Here is a 21,375-nt window from a genome sequence, read left to right as displayed (position 1 = left end):
GGTTCACTCTAGTCTCTCGTATGAATTTTAGAAAATGTTGTGATCAATTTTTCTCCAGCATGGAAACACAAATATGTTGGTGCACATGGTGGATGTGTAAAATGTAACATTAAGCCTCTTTTAGATTAGTTTTTCTTGGGAAAACATGTTTTTGTGTACATGAAGGCTATTATTCATAATTCATTAACAAGCAACAGTGATGACATACTACATACTGTATTAGTTATAGTAGTGTTTAAAGCTTGTACATTTATTTACTTAATAATCTTATAAATATTTTTCTGCACTTCTAGATTCACATAGTGAAAACTAGGAAACCTAGTCGTGTTTGTATTGTTGTTTTCAATGCTATTTAGTTACTGTGCTAATTGAGTTAGGTTAGCACAAAGACTAGTTGTCCGCCACTAGTCGTCCGCATAACGCCGATTTATTGTTTTTACACGGTGTTAATTAAACAAATTAGATACAACATGATTATGAGTGAGCTTTAGAGCAACTGGTAGGCGGATTATGTTACTATAGTTACTACTATTAAGCATACATAGCAATGATACACACAAGATTTATAGAATTTAGATAAATATTTCCTCATCTGTCTACTGAGTGAGATGGTGTTATTATTTTACACTTTTAATATGTTATCTTTCACCACTAAATGTGTGTAGAATTGTAGCAATTGTAGGGTCTAAGGACACATGCAATCCAGGTGAATTGTAGGAATTGTAGGATGCATTTTGTATCATACATTAGAACCTATACTAGGAACTAAAAGTCAGAAATTAACATGCCATCCTGTTGAATCGTGGGAATTTTGACCATTCCCATCCCAATTTTATAGAAATTAAATCGCTGGATCTCGCCTTTAAGTATTTAAGAACAGTTAAGCTGCTTGTATTTCCTTTTCTGCAACTCTATAATTCTACTAATTCAACAGTTTTAAGCAAAACATTGCACCTTTTACCTAAATACATTGAATTGTCATATTGACTTTGCAAGTTCAGATTTTACATAAATGTTCAGATTATAAAACATGATGCATTACTATAGATTATAATACCCAGTAATATGTAGTGGTATTACACTTTGCTGATAATACATAGTAGCTGTACTTTTTAAATTTTGAATGCAGCACCTTTATTGTGTAATGCAATATTGTGGTGTGTGCTAAAGGATGCGAATACTTGGGTGGTTAAACAACCTGTTGATGGTCAAATGGCGGATACTCTCATCATGTGAACGCATCATCCGGATGCAATTCAACGCGCGTTTTAGCAGTTTGTGTTTCAGTCACAGGCAGCGTTTCGGAGCCCTTTTACCAATAATGGTGCACAAGGCAGAGAGGGTTGACAGAGAAAAACATCTGGCCAGGCTGCACACTGCGTCTTTAAGCTCCGCAGCCGATAAATTAGCACGCCGATCAACTGTAGCTGTCCGGCGAGGGAGGTGCTGAAATCAGAGCGACTTCTCCTTCTCTCTCTCTCTCTATTGCCGCCGACCGACCGACACTTGCAGCCATTTTACGCAGGATGAACCCAATCATGTCGTGAGGGAAGCTCGCTGGTCACCTGGGCAGAGCCAGCAGCCCGCCGCGCGTCCCGGTGGTCGCACACAGGCGACAGGTCTGGCCAAAATGGTGAAGAGGAAAAGCCTGGACGAGAACGAGCCGGAGTGCGGGAAAGGAATACCGTTCCCCATCCAGACCTTCCTGTGGAGGCAAACCAGGTTAGTGCGCCTGTGTGTGTGTGTGTTTGCTTCAGTGGCAATTGATAACAGGTGTTTGCCATTCACTGTCGAAAATAAGGAGGATCCAGGATTTGACAGCAGCTTTGTCAAAGTCACTGGCTGACACATGAAAAGGAGCCCGCATTTCTATCCTAATAGGCTTCAAAATTCATGTATTGCCTTCTTACAATTCAAGCCGTGTATGGGTAACCTGCCAGGTCCACTGGTTTCATTGAATGTTTTAAATGGAGGAAGGTAGGCTGCATGTTTTTCTATAAACGTTAACTGTGAATGGAGACGGGTGCAGATTGTATGATGTCACACCTGTAAGGCGAATTTATATCGAAAGTGGGCTAAATAAATACGCGGTGTGTTTTAGCTGCGGTGAAATGACTGCTTATGCTTGTACATAATGTCATGGACAGAATATCTTACGATTTGACACTGGAGATTTAAGAGTGTAACCTACATTTATCATTTTTTATAATCAGTCTCCTCTAAGCGTGTTTCTTATATGTTTCAGTGCATTTCTGCGTCCAAAGTTGGGGAAACAGTATGAAGCATCTTGTGTGGTAAGTTATTTCGTAATGCCATGTGCGTGATGAGGAAAAATAATCACTCACTTCCCGGTAATCTGTTTTCACCTTAATGCACCTGCAAATCTAGTGGGCTCTTGATTTCACATTTAGCAAATTAGTTTTCCCCTTGCTTCCTCCTATTACCCAGGAGCCAGACCTTTGGAAACTCATATCCATAATGACGTTTCTCTAGATCCCTTTGGATCCAAACAGAGCTGCCACTGTCTCTCCCACAGGCATTGCCTTGCTTGGGGCCATGTGGGACATTTAGATAGTCAAAGAAAGAGGCTTTAGTCCCTGGCTGATGTCTCTTTTCTCCTTCTCTCTGGCTGCCTCCCCAGTCCTTTGAACGGGTGCTGGTGGAGAATAAGCTCCACGGGCTGTCGCCGGCCCTGTCAGAGGCCATCCAGAGCATCTCCCGCTGGGAACTCGTCCAAGCAGCCCTGCCTCATGTACTCCACTGCACCTCCATCCTGCTGTCTAACAGGAACAAGCTGGGTGAGGACACATATTACCAGCGCTTTAGGCATTGAGCTGACAGCCTTATCCAGGTTATCCTCATTCAACAAAACACAAAACTGATGTTCTTTCAGTCACAGGACAGTTACAGAACAGCCTGACCTCACAGCACATCGCAGTTCTGGATTATCCGCAACAGAGAACAAAATAATTAACATGTTTATTTGAATGAAATCTATTATTTTTCTGGGTTATGTCAGCCCCTAAATGCATATATTGTGACTGCACTGAAATCTATACATGCAAGCATTGATACTGAGAACAAATATTTACCTTAGTCTATTTCATTGTGGATTAAGATGTTTTTATATTATTACTGTTGGGTCATGGGCAAAATTCCAGGTCTTCACAAAGTCACAAAAAATGATATTTTATTGAGGTCTAAGATATAGTTGACCATAAATAACCCTCACAGAATCCTGCAATCCTTTAACTGAACTGAACAGTAGCTTTATTCTGTCCATAAATCACCTCACTTAGCACTTAACCCCTGAACTTTGACCTCCGACAGGCCACCAGGATAAGCTGGGTGTGGCTGAGACCAAGCTGCTCCACACACTGCACTGGATGCTGCTGGATGCTGCCCAGGAGTGCAACCATGAGCCCAGCCTGGGCCACGGCTGGTCCGCAGGTAGCAGCAGCAGTGCCTTCCTCCAGCCTGTGGGGAACCAGGGATCATCCCCGGGGGCTCCTGGCTCTTGCTCCGGCTCTGCCCTAGGAGGGTCGGGGCCCCAGCACAGCGGTTCCTTGCTGGAGGAGGATGAGCATGCTCGCACCAAGCTGTTTCACAAGAGCATGGCCACCGTGGAGCTGTTTGTGTTCCTGTTTGCGCCGCTTATTCATCGGATAAAGGTCTGTACCCGGTGATACAGTCTTGGAATTGATGGGGTCAATACTACCTATTGTTGCTGTGCAGTTTTAGTATTTTCTATCGTACAAAAAATCACTTCCTCAGGGATATTGTGTATATTTGTAATTTTTGAAAGTTTTTTAGCCACAGTTTCATTCAGCTTCATTCTAAAAGTATTAGTATCCTGACTTTCCCATATCAAACACACACACACATACTCGGGGTTGCCATATGGCTATTGATCTGTGTTTACAAGGGTCATGTTACAGTACTCTTGGGATTGCACTGTGTTTTCCAAAAATACATTTCTGTATTTGATCATGTCATAATAGCATTACACTTCTAACAACATGATAATATCATAGCATTTAAGGTACATCTTACAAGTTGCTTCATGCGTTGATTGGATGATGATTGGATAGTTAAGAAGGAGGGCTAAAATTGCTTCCTCTATAAATTCTAAATATATCACTGCTTTTTTAGGAGTCGGACCTGACCTTCCGATTGGCCAGCGGTCTTGTAATATGGCAGCCAATGTGGGAGCACCGGCAGCCTGACATTCCTGCCTTTACTGCACTCATCAAACCCGTCAGAAACATTGTGACAGGTGAAAAAACAGCCATATAAATCCCTTATGAGAGTTAATCCATTTATTTGTTTATTTGTTCATAATTAAGACATGTAATCTGCTATGCTTGTCTCAACAGCAAAGAGAAACTCCCCAGTCAACAACCAGTGTAGCCCCTGTGGATCTGGCAACCCGGGTCCCATGGTGAGTGAGCGTTATTCGCTCAGTTCTTGTCAGATTTTGCCTCCCATGTTGATTGAATGCGTTCAGGCAAGAGGTTTCTTTCCCTCCCCGTTTCAGCATCCCCCTGAGGCTGGCTGCTAATATTCATTAGCACCAGCCATGTGGGAGCATTAGCGTGGTTAGTTAGCCGGGGTCATGACAAAAACCTCACTCCAACCTCAGAGCCTTTATTGTCAGGGACTGTCTGCCTGTCTTTCTACCTGTTTATCTATCCATCTACAGTATCTGTCCATCTCTCTTTCCCAGCCACAGGGCTTCCAGGTGGTTTGCGAAGCGGCCCAATCAGATTCCTCCTCCCCCTCAGCTGGAGAGCAGAGCTGTCGTCGTGGTAACTCGGTTGAGAAAGGTGGCCCTTCCCAACAACCCCCACCAGTCAAAGGCCCTTCCAAGAAAAAGTGAGTGGAATTTAAGCTCACAAAGCAGTGAGATGAGTAGCATTTGGTCATTGATTTTTGGATTTGGGAGTTACATTCAAGCGTCATGCCCATTCAAATGGGTAAAGGTGTCATAACTAGTGTAAATGCAAAGACCACGATAAACCCAAGTGACACTTTTCATTCATCATCTTCTTTGTGTGTGCTCACATTTTTGGTACATTTTATCTTTGGTCGGAATGACGAGGGAAAACTTAATTATTATTATTATTATTTATTTGATTTGTTATCATATACTCACTTAAGAGTAAAAAAGCGTTTGTACAAAAGTGCTGCAATGGCTTAGAAATAGCTTGCCCTTTGTGGCAACCTGTAATCCTTTACTGTAGGGATTCAAAACAAATCCCGTCAGGTTTAGAGCTCACAGTTTCTATAGAAAAGGACCGACGAGACCTGCTTTGTACTGCAACACCAATGTGCATTACCATAACGACATCCATTTTTAACATAGGTGTATGAGACACGTAGATGTTGTCTCATGCAACATGAACAGGCCTTGTTCTTTATCGTCTTAAGTGGGTAAATCATGCAGTGAAAACCATATGTTAATCATTTGTGAAGATTCATAATGATCAAGATATGATTTCACTGCTTTCACAAAAGCTCCCATAAATGTATAATCTTTCTGTGATGAACCCAATAAGGCGGTTGTGGGTTGAAGCAGTGCAGAAGTGCAGTGATTTGTAAGTGACCCGCGCTGACACAGGGCTGGTGCCATCATCTTGTTGATGGCTAAACATTTATCCCTGCGGCGGCGTCTGTCGAACACACTGCACGGCACAGCTCGCTCCACTAGCTAGCGTATATGAATAGCTCCTCCTTCCCCTGTGTAATGTGTTGCTCTAAGCAGTGCTGTCTCCTCAGTCAGCACATACACACACACACAGACAGAGCCTTGTCTTGCTTGAGCATTAGACCCATCTGACATTTGCCCACAAAACCAGGGTAATTATGCTGAAGTAATGTGCTACATGTCTAATGCTGGCAGTGTCCCTGGCCTGGCATGACATGGCCTGGCTTGATTTGGTCTGCCAACGGCAAGTCTGGTGTTGTTCTGCCTTCGCTGCCAGACTAAAGCTCAATCTGTGCTCGCTTTGGCACAGACAAGGTAGGTTTGACTAGTTTGGCAGCAACGGTAACTCACTATATCGAGAGTCTGGTTTTTCTAACAAAAGTTTTGGTTATACAAAATCGTGCAAAGAATATCATAAAAAAAGGATGTATTATTCAGACATATAAGAGCTCGAATAGTTCCAGTGTTTTTAAAACATGATTCCTGGTTTGAATTTGGTGAAACTGCATGATTATGACACAAATAGGTTCCCCAGATAAACATGTCAAAACATTTGCATTCTGCAAATCCTATGTGGGTGTTTTCCGTTGTTAAGTTTATCATGCCTGGACTGTCATCATCTTGAATCACCCAACCAGTGGGCTGAGAATGGCAAGTGATGTAGGAGAAGGCGTAGAGAGGTTGATAAGCCATCCATTGCTCATCTCAACTCGCTCTGACAAGCAAACAAGTCACTCCAATGCTTTCCGTGATCTCTCTGACAGCCAGCAACTGACTGCATATCAAAATAAGCCCCAGTCCCCCTCCCCCAAGCTAGTTATATCCTCATACACTGAAACACCAAAGGGTTTTTGAGCAGTCACGTGGTAATGCACGAAGGGAGAGATTTAGCCCTATTGTTTTGCAGCACACACACAGATTAATTGCTTTCTGTAAGTGTTGGTGGTGGGAATTTGAAGCTGTTGTGTGTCTGAAAAGCTGGATAAGGGAGGAAAGTTAGCTGAATGTAAGTTAGATATACAGCAAGAGAGAATTTTGACATTTGAAGGGGATTTAACTGTAAGAAGGAATTTATTTAATGCTCTCAAAATATCCTCTGAATTCAAATCTTTTCTACTTCTCCATGATCTCAGAGGCCCCAAAACAGAGGTTATATTTGCATCTCATCCTCTTGTACTCACACCTCGATACCGTGCTGCCTAGATAAAATCATTTCCGCCATAAGGTCCTGTGATTAATGCAGCTTACTCATCCTGTGGCACCGCATCGCGAGCACTGCTGATGCTGAGGCAGTTTCCATGGCAACCGCTGGCTGCTGCATCTCTCTTACCGCATGGAGTCAGGGGGCTGGGCCGCTGCCTCTCGGAGGGCCCGGGGTGGCTGTCGTCACTCGGTCTCCATGGCAACCTGACACAACAGCAGTAGGCAGTGTGTGTGTGTGTGTGTGTGTTGGCTAGACGGTGAAACATGATACAGCCTCCCTCTGCTGTCCGCTCTCAAAGTGATTCATGTAGATATCGACCATCCCTTCCTGCTCCATTTATTACATTGGCCAAGATTAAATGCCGTCCTCTGTCTCTCTCTCCCTCTCTCATGGTATCAATATGTTTCTCCACAGTGTGCGGCGCTCTATACGCTCTGTAGCTCACCAACCGCTGACCTTCATTCCAGCTTATTTATAGTGGACTCACGTAGGCTTAGGCTCCCTCTCTCCCCACTGCTCTCCCAATGATGCTAGAGGGGGGCTCTGCCCTTGTTTACCATCCTCCTTTGATGCATTATTAATGAAGCAGTGTGGCGAGAGTTGATGACAGGCTAATACAACAGGAGAGGCTGTGACACATTGTAATTGTTGTGTATGTAGTTAGTTGTTTGACAGTATTAGAAGGGCTCAAAATGTTGCTCATTGACATTATCTTATGATTCAACTGTTTGTCAGTTTTGAATAATTTCACTTCCTTTCAGTATCTCTTAATTGCCCTTTTCACAATTTCTGCATGCATTTTGATTTCTATATCTGCTACTCTCAGCCCTACATCTGAATTGTTTTTACTCTTCTACCACTTTTATACATCTGCTTGGTTTGGTTGGCCATAAAACAACATATACACACGTATACACAAAATCAAAAACATAGACAGTCACTACAAAAACATAGATTCAATCCAGGTGGGGACATTTCAGACAAAACAAAACAATCTATAAATCTATAAATAGAACAAAAAAAAAACTAATACATAATAATTATAGTATAGTATTATCATATGTGTATATATATATATATATGATAATACATATACAGACAACAATCAGCTGGATTACTTTTGTTAGTTAAATAAGTAGTTAAGTTTCTGTGTTCCTTTTCGACTGAGTTAGTGTTAGGTCTCAGTAAAGACAGGGTGAGGTTTTTGATGCAAATTAGCTAAACCATTACAAACATCCTTGTCTCTACCCTCTTCTTCAAGGACATCAGCCCCTGCTGGCCTGCCAACCTCCCTAGCACAACGAGCACGCTACGCCACCTACTTTGACGTGGCAGTGCTGCGCTGCCTCCTGCAGCCACACTGGACAGAGGAGGGTGTACACTGGGCCTTGATGTTCTACCTGCAGCGCCTGAGGCAGATCCTGGAGGAGAGACCTGAGCATGCCCCGGAACCCTTGGTCACGCCTCTGCCACGGCCGCGCAGCAGCTCCATGGTGGCTGCCACACCATCACTGGTCAACACCCACAAGACTCAGGTAATAGCAGGAGGACAAAGGGGGAATTGTGGAGTGCCCTATCTCACCTGGTTGAGCTGGTGCCCCATGTACCAAGGCTAAATCCATGCTGCAGCGGATATGGGTTTGAATCCGATCTGTGGCCCTTTTTTCTGCATCTCATTCCCTCTTTCTCCCTCCTTTCCTGTCAATCTTCAGCTGCCCTATCCAATATATTTTTTTAATCACATGTTCATGCTGTACTGACTATTGCGTCATCTGTATCCTCTGCTGTGTTTTGCAGGACATGAGTCTGAAATGCAACGAAGAGGGGAAATCTCTTAGCACAGAGACATTTGCGAAGGTTTCTCTGACCAACCTGCGTCGACAGGCAGTCCCCGACCTCGCCTCTGACCTGGGCATGAACATCTTCAAGAAGGTCAGAGCCAGAAATCCATGCTAGCATTCTCATATTATTAAAATCCTATGTAGATAAGCATTATCTAATGGATTAGGACAAGTAAGGCAGCTAGTTCACAAGCACAAAACATGCATAATTCATTACTTTTCTGATTTAATTTTGGGACTGGCCCCTGACTATTGCCCAACACAGTGTGTTAAGCTCATGTTTAGTCGATGTTGGAGTTGAACTTTATATTTCAGTTTAAGAACCGGCGTGAGGACCGTGAGAGAAAGACCTCCATCCCCTTCCATCACACGGGAAAAAAGCGCCAGCGCCGCATGGGGGTTCCTTTCCTGCTCCACGAGGATCACCTGGACGTCTCGCCCACCCGCAGCACCTTCTCCTTTGGGAGCTTCTCCGGCCTTGGTGATGATCGGCGGGCTCTGGACCGCGGAGGCTGGCAGGCCACCATCATGGGTAGGCGAGAGTGCTCAGTGTTCATAATGAGAATAGATTGCATGTCACTAGTTCGCAGTCTTGCTTCCTCTCCCCTAAGCTCCCATTTGGTGAGTCAGACAGTTCTGTCTGGATCTGGCTGTCAGCTAGTGAATTAGGTCAGTTCATTAACATTGGTATTCCTTATTAGCTCTCAATGAGAAGTGTGATTAAAATTTGCTCTAGGCGTAAAGCCATTTTTTATTTTTTATTATTCAGAGTTAGTGCCTCCTTTTCACGAAAAGTACTGTTATATATCCAGTTAGCTTAGCTGCTGCTTGAAATGATCTCTATTCACAGGAAGAAATGTTCTAAAAATGCCCAAAACATGCAGGTAAAAATAGGGAACTTTTAAAACAGCTATCATAAATATGACATATGTAATCCGCTATTTTAACCTGCGATTGAAGCTTTAACACAGTATATTTTAAAGTTTTAGTAGGACAAAAACAGCCTCTGTCCAGGTCTTTTTTGGCATTTTATCGTGTGTTTGGATCTGTATGTGCATGTGTGTTTAGTCCAACCAGATAAATTTATCCGTTGCATTTTTCCAGGCAAATTCACACGGAGGGGCAGCACCGACACAGCTGCAGACGCCGACAGCCTGAGTGCCAAGCACTCTCATTCCCACCACTCTCTGCTCAGAGACATGCCCGACCACTCCAACAGCCACAGTGATAACACCGTCAAAGAGGGTAAGGAGAAGGCTGAGCTGTGGTCCAGAGTTCTTCTTCTTAAGATCATGACCAGGTCTGAGCAAGTTGTGACCAAGAAAAGAACCAATTCAGTGCTGCATAATTTCTAAATAATACAGGATTAGGAGTTTCTTAAACACATGCATTCTGCAATCTGTTCGTGTTGTTAACTGACAAATCCAAAGAACATTGATTCACTCAATCTGAATGATATCATATGGTAGTGCTAGGTGAAGTAAACCATGAATACAGAAAAAAGCAATTTTTCATAAGGAACAAAAAAATCAAGTCAGCATACAGCAGTGATTAAGGTCAATACGAAGATGATGGAAAATGGTCTGTGCAGTTCCAAGAGAGGCTGGCAGACTCTAAGACTATGAAAATGTACAAATGAAAACTACAATCATATTACAATCCATCAGCTACAACAAACGCCAGACGCTGCTGACTCCACTGAGGCTTGCTGAGCTGAACAGAAATAGGACAGGATTATATAACAGTAATATTCCTGTGACAATGCTAATTTACATACAAATAACTGTGTTGGCTTTAGACTCTGCTCCACACTGCACAATATAGAATAGAATATAGAGTAGAATAAACTTTATTGTCCCAGAGGGGAAATTTGTCTTGGGAATAGTGCTACAGTAGTATTTGTACTATTAGGTTTTTTTGAGAACAAAAGATACTGGATACTAGATAGAACTGATTTTGACATGATACATACATGATAAGTAGGATAGAATAAAGATTTAAAGAACACATGCTGGATACATTGAAAAAGGTTAATTTACAGAACTTTTAATAATAGCTTTGTAGTTATTATTGATCATATCATTTAGAAATAAGGAGGACAAGCTGCCATGAGTAGTTTCTGAATTTTCTCTTTACACCAAGTAAAAACTGAGCTCTTGTTTTCTTCTAGTGCCACTCTAAATAATTTTATACCCCTCACACACACACCTCTATATTAACTAATGTTTTCTTAAATTGAATTTTATACCTCCTCGAGTTTTCCTTTATGAGCAAGATAAGCACACTAGGCACTTACATTAAGCCTTAAATTAAGTTATTAAATCAATAACTTTGAGGTCGTGTTTGCCCTTTTGTAATCACAAAACATGACCACATTTTTGACTGTACTTTCCTCTCTGCCACCCACAGTTCGATCTCAGATCTCCACCATTACGATGGCGGCATTCAACACCACGGTGGCATCCTTCAATGTTGGCTACGCCGATTTCTTTACCGAACACATGAAGAAGCTCTGCAACCCCGTCGCTGTCCCTGAGATCCCTGTGGAGCCTCTGGCCTGCGCCAACCTGCCACGCAGCTTCACCGACTCCTGCATCAACTACTCCTGTCTGGAGGAAGGGGAGAACATTGAGGGGACCAATAACTTTGTGCTGAAGAACGGCATGCTGGACCTCACTGTGAGCGTTCGGTCTTTCAATGAAACCTAAAGTGAATGATCCCTGTGGGAAAATACGGTTAATGGATGTTATTAGCCTTCTGCTGCTCTGCTAAAACAACAATGACCCCGGTGGGAATCTAAACTGTATCTCATGCTCTATTTTCCCAGTCTTGGTCCTCCAAATTGTAGAAAATGACGAATTTGCTGCTTTCTTTTGTAGATTAATACAACAGTCCCTTTTCATCTTTGTCCTCTTCATGTTGTTTGGCAACTTATGATGTTTTTAAACAATTTCTCTCCTTTTCTTCCTCCCTCTTGTATTTTAGGCAGTCTTGCGGGCTCTCTATGCTGTCCTCAGCCACGACATCAGCTCCAGGATCTGCGATGTGGCCCTCAACATCATCGACTGCCTGCTGCAGCTGGGCGTGGTGCCCGGCATGGGCAAGAAACTGTCCAAGCCCGACAACAAGGAGAACCAGGAGGCACGAGCAAAAGACGCAGGGGGCCAGGGCCACGGGGGAGGCGCCCAGGGAGGCGGGGCAGTCCCGGGCGCAGGAGCAGGTGGAGGGGGAGATGGAGGCGGAGGTGGAGGAGGAGGCGGCAGTGGTGGAGGGAGTGGGCAGGGGAGCAAGGATGATGTGAAGAATAACAAGGATAATGATAAAAAGGTGTGGTCCTACTGTATTTTTGGAAGTGGGTCGTAGCGGTTACAAACATCTAAATATATCTACCTAAAACTGTGTGTTCATGTTTGTGTCCTTCACCATGAACAGGGAGAGGGCTCTGGCTTCAGCACCCACCGCCTGGCTCTGACCATGCTGATAAAGATAGTCAAGTCGCTGGGCTGTGCCTACGGCTGTGGCGAGGGACACCGCGGACTGTCTGGAGACCGCCTCAGGATGCAGGTCAGACTCTTCTTTCTGCCTTAAATGACCCTCCTCTGATGTGTGTGCAGTTTTCACAAATCAGCACAGTTTTGTGATGCCTGACATTTATTCATTTTCTATTAATTATTAACCATATTGCTCCTTTGGTGTGCTAAAGGTTTCATGAAATTGAAACTAATCCTGCAAGGGAGTTTCTAACTTTAGTGAGCCGCAGCTGCAGTTCTATTTCAATGCTGATCAATATTTTTTATTATCAGATTAAGTTGGATAGGAGACATAAAATGCTAGAAAGCTGATATCTTTCACGAGAATCAATGAAAAGTGATGAAAATAGCACATCCTCCAAAGAAAACCACTTTATTACTACCTGACTTATTTTTAAAACAGAGCAGGCCAGCTTCAAAAACATTGATTCATGTCAATATTTCATAATGCACAGCGACTTCTTTCCTAATATATCATCTTCCAATTCTCTCCTTTAAGGCCCAGAACTGCCTGACCAGCCTTTACAAGCTGGACAAGGTGCAGTTTCGACAGACAATGCGCGAGTACGTCAACAAAGACTCTCTCAATAATATTGTGGACTTCCTGCATGCGCTGCTGGGCTTCTGCATGGAGCCCATTACTGACAGTAAGTATGTGGTGTGAGTGAGTGGGACCAGATGAAGATCTTGACACACAAAAATTATACGTATGCGCTGGTAGCAAATGCACAAATAGGGTGCATCAGGGTTTGACCGACGCTGGTTTTTAAGTCCTGAAACCATTCAGTTTAGGACTGATGCTGCAAAAAGTCAATATTCTGTGCAGTAGGCTGCGATTAACAATTATTTTTTATTTCCCATTAATCTGAAAATTATGTTTTGGATGAAGTGATTAATTCTGCAACATGTCAGAAAAAGTAAACAAGATTAGCTCTGGTAGGCTGTGCTTCCAGGCACAGCAAGGTTTTGAAGTAGATGCAAAAGTCAGCTAACATGCTCACGATAACAGTGCTTACATGTTTTTGAGATATTTCAGTCTGAACCACAGCGGTGGGCCGACCAATCAGCTTACTTTGCTGTGCCTAGAGCCACACTGGCTAGTAATGGCCATCGCGATTTCTCAAACTCAAATGTAATGTCTAATCCAATTTATTGTTTTGACAACAACCCAAAATACAAAGATATTTAATTACAGTGACACCAAATAGAGAAAAGTAGCAGACCTTCACATTCAAGAAGCTGGAAGCAGTGAATGTTTGCCATTTGTTTTTCAGAAATGGCCTCAAATATAACATTTTCAAAATAGTTGGCAATTAATTGACTAATCGTTTCAGCACTACTGCTCAGATGTTTACACTCAAGCAAGCTCTGTTATGTTTATTAAAGAATTATAATTCATTCAAATACACCACTCGAAGGTCTAATGTGGGTGCTACAACATAGAGAAGTATAAAATAAAGAGTTAACATTTTTCAACAATTAATAATAAAATAATTCTAGTGTGGTTGACAAAGCTGAATTGCACTACCGCTGTCTCACCCCGCACTTCGACTTTGCATTCCAGTGCTATCTCTGTTTATATATGTTTTTCCCTTCCTCCTACCACTTGTCTCCGCTTGTCTGTGTCCCTTTTTGTCCTCCTCCTCCTGCTTCCATCTTTTTCTTCATCCACTTCAATGAGCTGAAATCCTACCTTCCTTACTCACTCATCCATTCTGTACACTTGCCAATCCAAAGCTTTACCCCATTGCATCTCTGCTCAATCAGTGGCTTTATTGCTGAGCATTGAGACACATTGTACATGCCAATTCAGTTTTGCACACGGTCACTACAATACTGTGCAATTGGCAAGTTACTGAACCGATGAGTGTTTTAAATCTGAAAGTGAACAGGGCACCTTGTTTAGTTTTTTGGTGTACGTGTATGTGTGTGTGTGTGTTATGTTTGCGCGTGGTAATCTGTGCGTGTGCGTCTCGAGTTCACCTCCTTCCGGAGGTGGGGGTGCCACGTCCTTTCTGACACAGCGTACATGTCTGTGCTGGCCTGATGTCAATCAACTTGTGCCCCGCCTCTTTTCTCTTGCAGAGTACGGCAGTGCAGGTGAGAGGTCCAGGAGGGCGAAAAAAAGAAACATCGGTAGATACACATGATTAATAACAGCCAATAATATTAGCAATAAGATGAATATACTCACCCGATCAGACCCTTCCCTAGGCACCGCTTCCATTGCTGCACCCCTCACTCTCTCCAAAAGTGACAAAACTCGCCTGCAACTCCAATCAAATTTAGACTTGTATGATTAAATCTGGTATTTATTTTTTGCATAGACATTATTGCATAGATAAGTTTCATCTTACTGGACCAAGAGAATAAGCCCCTTACTGTATGTTTTTATAGCAGGCCTTAGTCACTTGCATGTATTCCTTATTCCCTACCCAAAATCCTTTTCAGTTTGCTTCTCCCCCATATGCTTTATGGACCCTTTTACTTTGCCCACCCCCACCCTTTCCTCCCTATTGTATGGGCTCCATGTTTTATACTCAAGTGGGTCAGCTCTCAATAACGTTTTCCCCCCGCTGACTAAACCACCCCCTGTGTGATCCGTGGTCTCTCCCGCCTCCCTGTTGCTTCCAGACAAGGCGGGCTTCGGGAACAACTTCACCACCGGGGACAACAAGTCTGTGGCGCAGAATATGGAGGCAGTGGTGGTGGGATGCATGTTCAAGTCCCTCATCACCCGCTGCGCCTCCACCACACATGAGCTGCACAGCCCCGAGAACCTGGTGAGTGGTGTGTGAAATCAACTGTTCATCTGCCTCTCTCTGTCTGTGTCTGTTTTTTAATTTCCAGACTCTGTGACTCTCTCAATTGGTGTACTTCAGATATTCGGTCTGCGTTTCACATATCGGTTGTACTCCCATTAGATGCAGACTTTTTTGCGCGATGTTGTAGTTGAATTATTAATGGCTAATTTTTCTACTGAGGCTGAAGAACAATCACTTATGCTGCCTTTGTTAATTAATGCCTTGTCATATGTGATGAATTGGACATTAAGTGTACTTGATATCATTCTGTGAGTAAAAAGACATTAACGTGAGATCATTTCAGTTTTTTTCTAGAACATATGCCGGAGTTCTCAAAGGTCCTTTGAATTGCTTGGCAGTTTCTCTGTGAGACAGTCTTACCTTACACAAAATAATAATAACTTCTCTTTATGTATCTCACATAATGACTGGTCTTGTAGTGTTTCGTCAAATACCTAAATCCTTGTATCCTTACCAAGGCAAGCTCATTTGTACAGTATCATTCAAACAAAGAGGCAATTCAAAGTGCTTTACAAAAGGCAAAGAAATGTAGTAGAACGCTTAAAACATAATAAAGAATAAGCTAAAAAATACACAAAATATAATAGAAAAGGTTTACAGTTTCAGAGCAGTTAGCAGTTCAGAGTGCAAGTGTAATAAAGCAAATAAAACAGCAGTCTTGATTTAGATTTTTGGCTTTTAACACTTTAACGCAGTGTTAGCAAGCAACATAACGTCAGGTAATTTTATTTCAATAGCACATACTCTTTCACATAATTGGAATCTAATCTAATTTAGCAAATGGTGCATTCTTTCCTGTTAAATCTGTGTGAATCAACTCTCTAAGAGCACTTAGGTACCACGTACATGGTGCATCAAAAGCCTCAAGCCTGGCATGACTTGTGTACGTTGGCGGTAGATGACACACTTTTCAAGACAGGCTTTATTATGGCACAGAATCAGAGGCCACCCACTCACAAGCTGGACCTGGTGTCTGAACAAACAAGCGTGCTCATATACACCACCTCTTTATGCATAAATGCATGTGCAAACATACACACTGTTTGATGCTAACTGCAATGTAATATCAGCCTGATTTTAGCTCTAAGTAGTCAGTTTCCTTTGTGTCTTCTTCTTATTCTTCTGACACACTCTCTCATTCGCACACCATTCGACTCACACATCCCTCGCTCTCACTTGTTTGCCACCCTCCTCCTTCCCAGGGCCTGTACTGTGACATCCGCCAGCTGGTGCAGTTCATTAAGGAAGCACATGGAAACGTGTTCCGCAGGGTGGCGCTGAGCGCACTCCTGGACAGCGCAGAGAAGGTTACCGCCACTAAGAAACCGGAAGAAAAGGAGGAGACCAAACAGCCCGGACACAGGAGGTACTGGCCAATCAGCGGTGGGAAGTGGTCTCAATTACATCATGGCCCAAAAACCCTTCCCCTTATTAAGTGGTAGCAAAATATTTCTCATCTACTCCCAGTGATTGGTCGCGTAAGGTCTTCCTTTCTTCCTTTCTGACAAATCAGAGTTATGCTTCTCATCACTGCTGGCTGTTTTTATTTCTTTATGTTTTTTTCTGTCCTGTCTGCATCTGTTTTTCTTGCTTGAGTGACTGATTCGATGTTCTTACTTACAAAATGATGTAGCATACTGGGCAGTGCTGCCAGGAGGCACCTGCACTATTTTTGTCTCATCATGTGACCACCAAACAGGAAATGGAAGTCCCATGACAGCTATCTATGATTTTATATTATCTTAAATCTAAGTTTGAATAAGTTTAAATAACCATTGCTCATATTTTGCTTCTAGACTACAAGGTCATGTGATTAAGACAGAGTTGCCTTTTGTGGAGAATGCCCAGTGTGCTGCATCCAGGTCCTCTAGTCTTCCAAGTCCACTAAAATAAGATGTGACTTGATAGTCACAGTTGATTTGTCCGAAGAGCTTACTGTCCAGTTATGTGCAGTGGCTTACACACAAAACACAGCTGTTTGGTCTGGTTAACTGAACTGAATAAAGATGAGACACTTAAAACAAACCTGCCTCGGACGGACTACCTTTGAATCATAACATTACAGTTCACCAGGCACCAAACATGATTGCAAGATTTGCAGTGGGCAGCATGGTGGCCCCATGGCTAAACACGCAAACACTACACATAAGGCTTGTGTTTCCTGTAGGGGCTTCAGTTTCCTCCCCCAAAAGACATGCATGTCAGGTGTTAGGCCTGATTATACAGAAATGTACCTCTTTCTTGAGTTAGTTCAGGTGATTTTATACTTCGTGTTAAAGCACTGCAGCTATGAAACTGACAATTATAAAATGGCACTACTACTATGTTTGTTTTTCTGCACATTTTCCTTTTCTATACTTTTACTGCAAAAGATTTACTAATATTGTAAACCTGCAATATGATGACAAGATATGACAGAAATTTATATAAAAGTATATGGTAGTAAGTATATATGACAAGTAGCCAATGCAGTGCGGAAAGCAGATTTTCTCTTACAGGGATGAATAAAGTGTAACAACGGCAAAATTACATTACTTACATGTTATAAATTCTTTAGGATATTATAGAATTGTTTAAAATTATTGGTCGATATCAAACAGGCAAATACTTTTAGATACTAAACATCTAAAGTTTCAATGGAAGGATCACATGGGTATGCTTCAATGCATCCGGAGAGTTCAGTTGGTGTCTGTGTGTTGGGTGGGTGTGTGTGTGTGCGCTCGCAGGTCCGAGGCGGGTGTGTCCGGGGAGAAGGGTCAGGTGTCCAGTGCTGCAGATGAGTGTCGCAGCTACATCTCCAGTAGACCCCCCCAGACACCCGAACAGTGAGTGTCCACCTCACAGCATCTCCATATAGCACCATCTGTCGTGCCCAGCTGCCATTTCTCTGCTTAAAAACGTTTAAAACTCTTCCTATTGCTCCCCTCTGCCCCTTTAACAGGTCACGTTGAATTCACACTGAAAGATATACCAACTGTAAAAACTTCAAGTCGTCATCCTTGTATAAATAATCAAATCCGACTGCATTCCCTCTCTGCACCGCCAGTGATGAACAGATCCCAGGTGCTCTGCTGGGCAGGAAGGATTTTTGGAGGAAGATGTTCAAGTCGCAGAGTGCCGCCAGTGACACCAGCAGCCAATCAGAGCAGGACACGTCCGAGTGCACTACTGCCCACTCCGGCACCACCACTGACCGGCGCTCCCGTTCCAGATCGCGCCGCATTTCGCTTCGCAAGAAGCTGAAGCTGCCGATAGGTAAGAGCACTTATTATGCAGTCTACCTCTGATTTGACACAGGTCTGAAAGCACAAAGCCTGTCAATGCTTTCTTTCACTGCAACGACAGTTGTTTATTTTGTAACAAGTGTGCATATAAAAGAAAAGAAAAAAAGTAAATTTCTATCAATGTTTGTGCTTCTGTTAATTTGTTTTAGTATTACTGTACATTTTCGTTATTATAAATTTGAGTTAGCTTTCAGAAGAGACCAAGATCAGGACTGCAATAAAAAAAATATATATATATTTTGGTCATAGGTGGTAAGTCATTTTTTGGGCTCTGGCAAAATCCAGCAAAATGTCAATTATACCAAATTCTATAGTGTAAGATCAAAATTTTAAAACTGTTGTATGTGTCAGTTTCAGCGTAGATTTGTTTTCACCTAACAAGTGATATGAATGCAAACCCACTTGAAAAGTTAAGAGTGTCTAATATTGACTGATTTCATTGTCTAACAAAGCTACCAAATCATTCTTTTTTATATTAGATCTGGTCACAGTATGTATTTTCATGACCATCCCTTACTGCATTTGCTGTCCCAGCTATCGCCTTGAAATTCACTCTAACATGTTTTGTTTGTCTAACATCGGAACACTGCCTGCCGCAAGGCCAAGTCACTTCATCTCTTTGGTCTGTTTTGTGTTCCTTCTTGTGCCTTAGCATGCCGTGGGACTGTTCGCCTACCACTCACTCTCTCTGTCTTACGTATGTGGATGTGGAGCCATCTTCATACAGTATTTGTGTCACGTCTGTTTGTGTTGGTCATCTCTCCCGATGTGCACAGTGTTCCAGACCTGGGTCAAATTGTATTTGCAAATTGTATTAGATGGATGAAGGGTGCTGCAGGAAACAAGACTTTTCTCTCTGGCACATACTGGCCTACAAAGGCAGACACATTTACAGCTAATAACACAGCTGAGTTCTATCAAGTGAAAGCTAGCTGTTTGGAGGGGGTTGTGAAGTTCAAAATTGTTATTCACTGTTGTACAGTCGCTTCTTTCATAATGTAACCTTATGGGAAAAAGTATTTTTGAGCCAGTGCTGTAATTACACAGTTCGGCCACTATGTCAAATTCAATGAAACATGTCAAACCAATATTTTAGTAATTCACTTTTTATTCCACATATCTAAATAGTTATTTAACAGCTCGCTAAACTCCAGGTAAAGCTAATTTACTATAAGTGTATTTGCAAATACCACTCGACAAGGGTCTTTTTGTTCAAGTCGTCTAATAAAAAGTGACACAAGTTAGTTTTGTACCTTTTGTATCATTTTTGAATGAACCTCAGTCTGTGAATCTTTGTGACTTTAAATACCCTGAACGTATGTGTTCAATAACAATGCGGGAATGCTTCCCCTACTCAATCCTTGTGTGTGTGCATGTGCACTTGCCTTCATAACCGAGTGTGTACAGTAAATTTGTGGCTTCCTGTTATTCTGTGGTGTTGGTTGTTTATGTGCATTTTTTTCTATCCACATGTATCTAGGCAACTGGCTGAAGCGTTCCTCTCTTTCTGGACTGACTGACGGTGTTGAGGACCTGCTCGATATCAGCTCAGTGGATCGACTCTCCTTTATACGGCAGAGTTCAAAGGTCAGGGGATACTAACATACTAGTGTGTTGCAGTCAGCCACACCCACACCCATACAGCTCACATTATCATTAACATAATCATAAAAACTAACATTTCAGTATTTGATTTGATCGGCCTCTCTGTCTAAACATGGCTTTGTTTTGTATGTGTGTGTGTGTCCGTGTGTCTTAGGTCAAGTTCACCAGTGCGGTGAAGCTGTCAGAGGGGGGCGCGGTGGGGCCAGAGTACGCCAGGGACGAGGAGGAGAATTTCTTCAAGCGGCTCGGTAAATGGAGGTCTGGCCGGAGGAATCCATCCAAGCTTCACCACACAGAAGAGAAAGATGGTAGACCTCCCCCACCCCGGGGTGCCCCTTGATCACCCACACCCCATCGTCCTTTGTTTATTTCTCTCTCTCTTCCTGCTCTTGCCTCTTGTTTGTCCGTGTGGTGTGGTGTCGTGTCTTGTCTCGCCTCGCAAGTCGTGGTCTGTTCTCTTCTGCCAGTTCTTTATGTCAGCTCCGCCGGATAGCTGCCTGCTACACTCCGTTAGCCTGAATGTATTATTTTCAACCCATCAGTGTCTAATTTGTGAAAATGCACTTTTCTGAATGATTGGCACGATCTGTAGCTTCCAAAAAAGTTCATGTAAGACAATGCAGTTGTAGCACTTTAAAGCAAGATTCAATATTCAATACATTTAACTGCTGCAGCATCACTTGGTCTACTATGACAGGTAGCTTAGGGGATAATTTTAGATAATGCTAGCATTCTCTACTTGTGCTACTGTTACATGAGATTTTAGCACACCGTAACTCACCAGGAGACATATCAGTTGTTTTTCTACTTGCAGTCCCATTCCACTCGCTTCAAAAATGATGTCTTTAAGCCAAATGGCTCAAGCAAATCTTGAAAATTCAACATGCCATTACGCCATAATTGCTACTTTTGGCTGCAGTATCTGTTAAATAATAAATCATTGCCAGACATTTTTACTTATGTGCTGTTTGTTTTGGAAAACACAAAATACTACACAAACAAAATTTACAAGGCTGGATTACCAACCAGTTAAAGTGGGCAACTTCCTAGTCTGAGGCGCTGAATCTTGAAGCCCCATCTTGTGGAAGGCAATGGTGTAAAAATCTTTTTTTAAATAAATATTTTATAAAATATTATGCTTACTTGGAGCATTTTCTTAAATTATAACCAAACTAATTTGGGGGAGTCACTTTTTGCTCCCGTGCCGGCTAGCGGGTTAGCAGTGTTTTACACTGACTTGTGCAATGAAACAAAAATTGCACAATTACTTTATTGCTAGTTAAAGAAGATCACAATGCCAGACATTCAGATGTGTTGAAATCTTCATTAGCAGTAGACTAGTACGTCACAAATGGAATGAGATTGTACGTTTTTTTCTT

General features: G+C 42.5%; 1 protein-coding gene across 1 annotated transcript in view; it reads left to right on the top strand.

The window, feature by feature from the left end:
• Nucleotides 1–1,511: 1,511 nt before the first annotated feature.
• The window catches only part of LOC118339671 (protein unc-80 homolog), a gene marked incomplete in the record, with an annotated part of 42,360 nt that continues 22,496 nt past the window's right edge, over nt 1,512–21,375 (top strand). The window contains 21 exon segments of the mRNA XM_035677371.1: nt 1,512–1,722; nt 2,246–2,294; nt 2,642–2,798; nt 3,331–3,671; nt 4,153–4,276; nt 4,377–4,441; nt 4,727–4,875; nt 8,173–8,446; nt 8,709–8,843; nt 9,068–9,284; nt 9,857–9,997; nt 11,162–11,430; nt 11,738–12,079; nt 12,185–12,316; nt 12,782–12,929; nt 14,917–15,065; nt 16,310–16,473; nt 17,834–17,932; nt 18,154–18,362; nt 19,872–19,978; nt 20,151–20,304. Of these exon segments, the coding sequence (XP_035533264.1) occupies nt 1,631–1,722; nt 2,246–2,294; nt 2,642–2,798; nt 3,331–3,671; nt 4,153–4,276; nt 4,377–4,441; nt 4,727–4,875; nt 8,173–8,446; nt 8,709–8,843; nt 9,068–9,284; nt 9,857–9,997; nt 11,162–11,430; nt 11,738–12,079; nt 12,185–12,316; nt 12,782–12,929; nt 14,917–15,065; nt 16,310–16,473; nt 17,834–17,932; nt 18,154–18,362; nt 19,872–19,978; nt 20,151–20,304 (3,517 nt within the window).

This window comes from Morone saxatilis, unplaced genomic scaffold (assembly GCF_004916995.1).
Source record: "Morone saxatilis isolate NCDOM2014 unplaced genomic scaffold, NCSU_SB_2.0 Contig6, whole genome shotgun sequence".
Taxonomy (NCBI): Eukaryota; Metazoa; Chordata; class Actinopteri; family Moronidae; genus Morone; species Morone saxatilis.
Note: the sequence above shows the minus strand (reverse complement) of the source record. Positions and strands in the feature narration are given on the sequence as shown.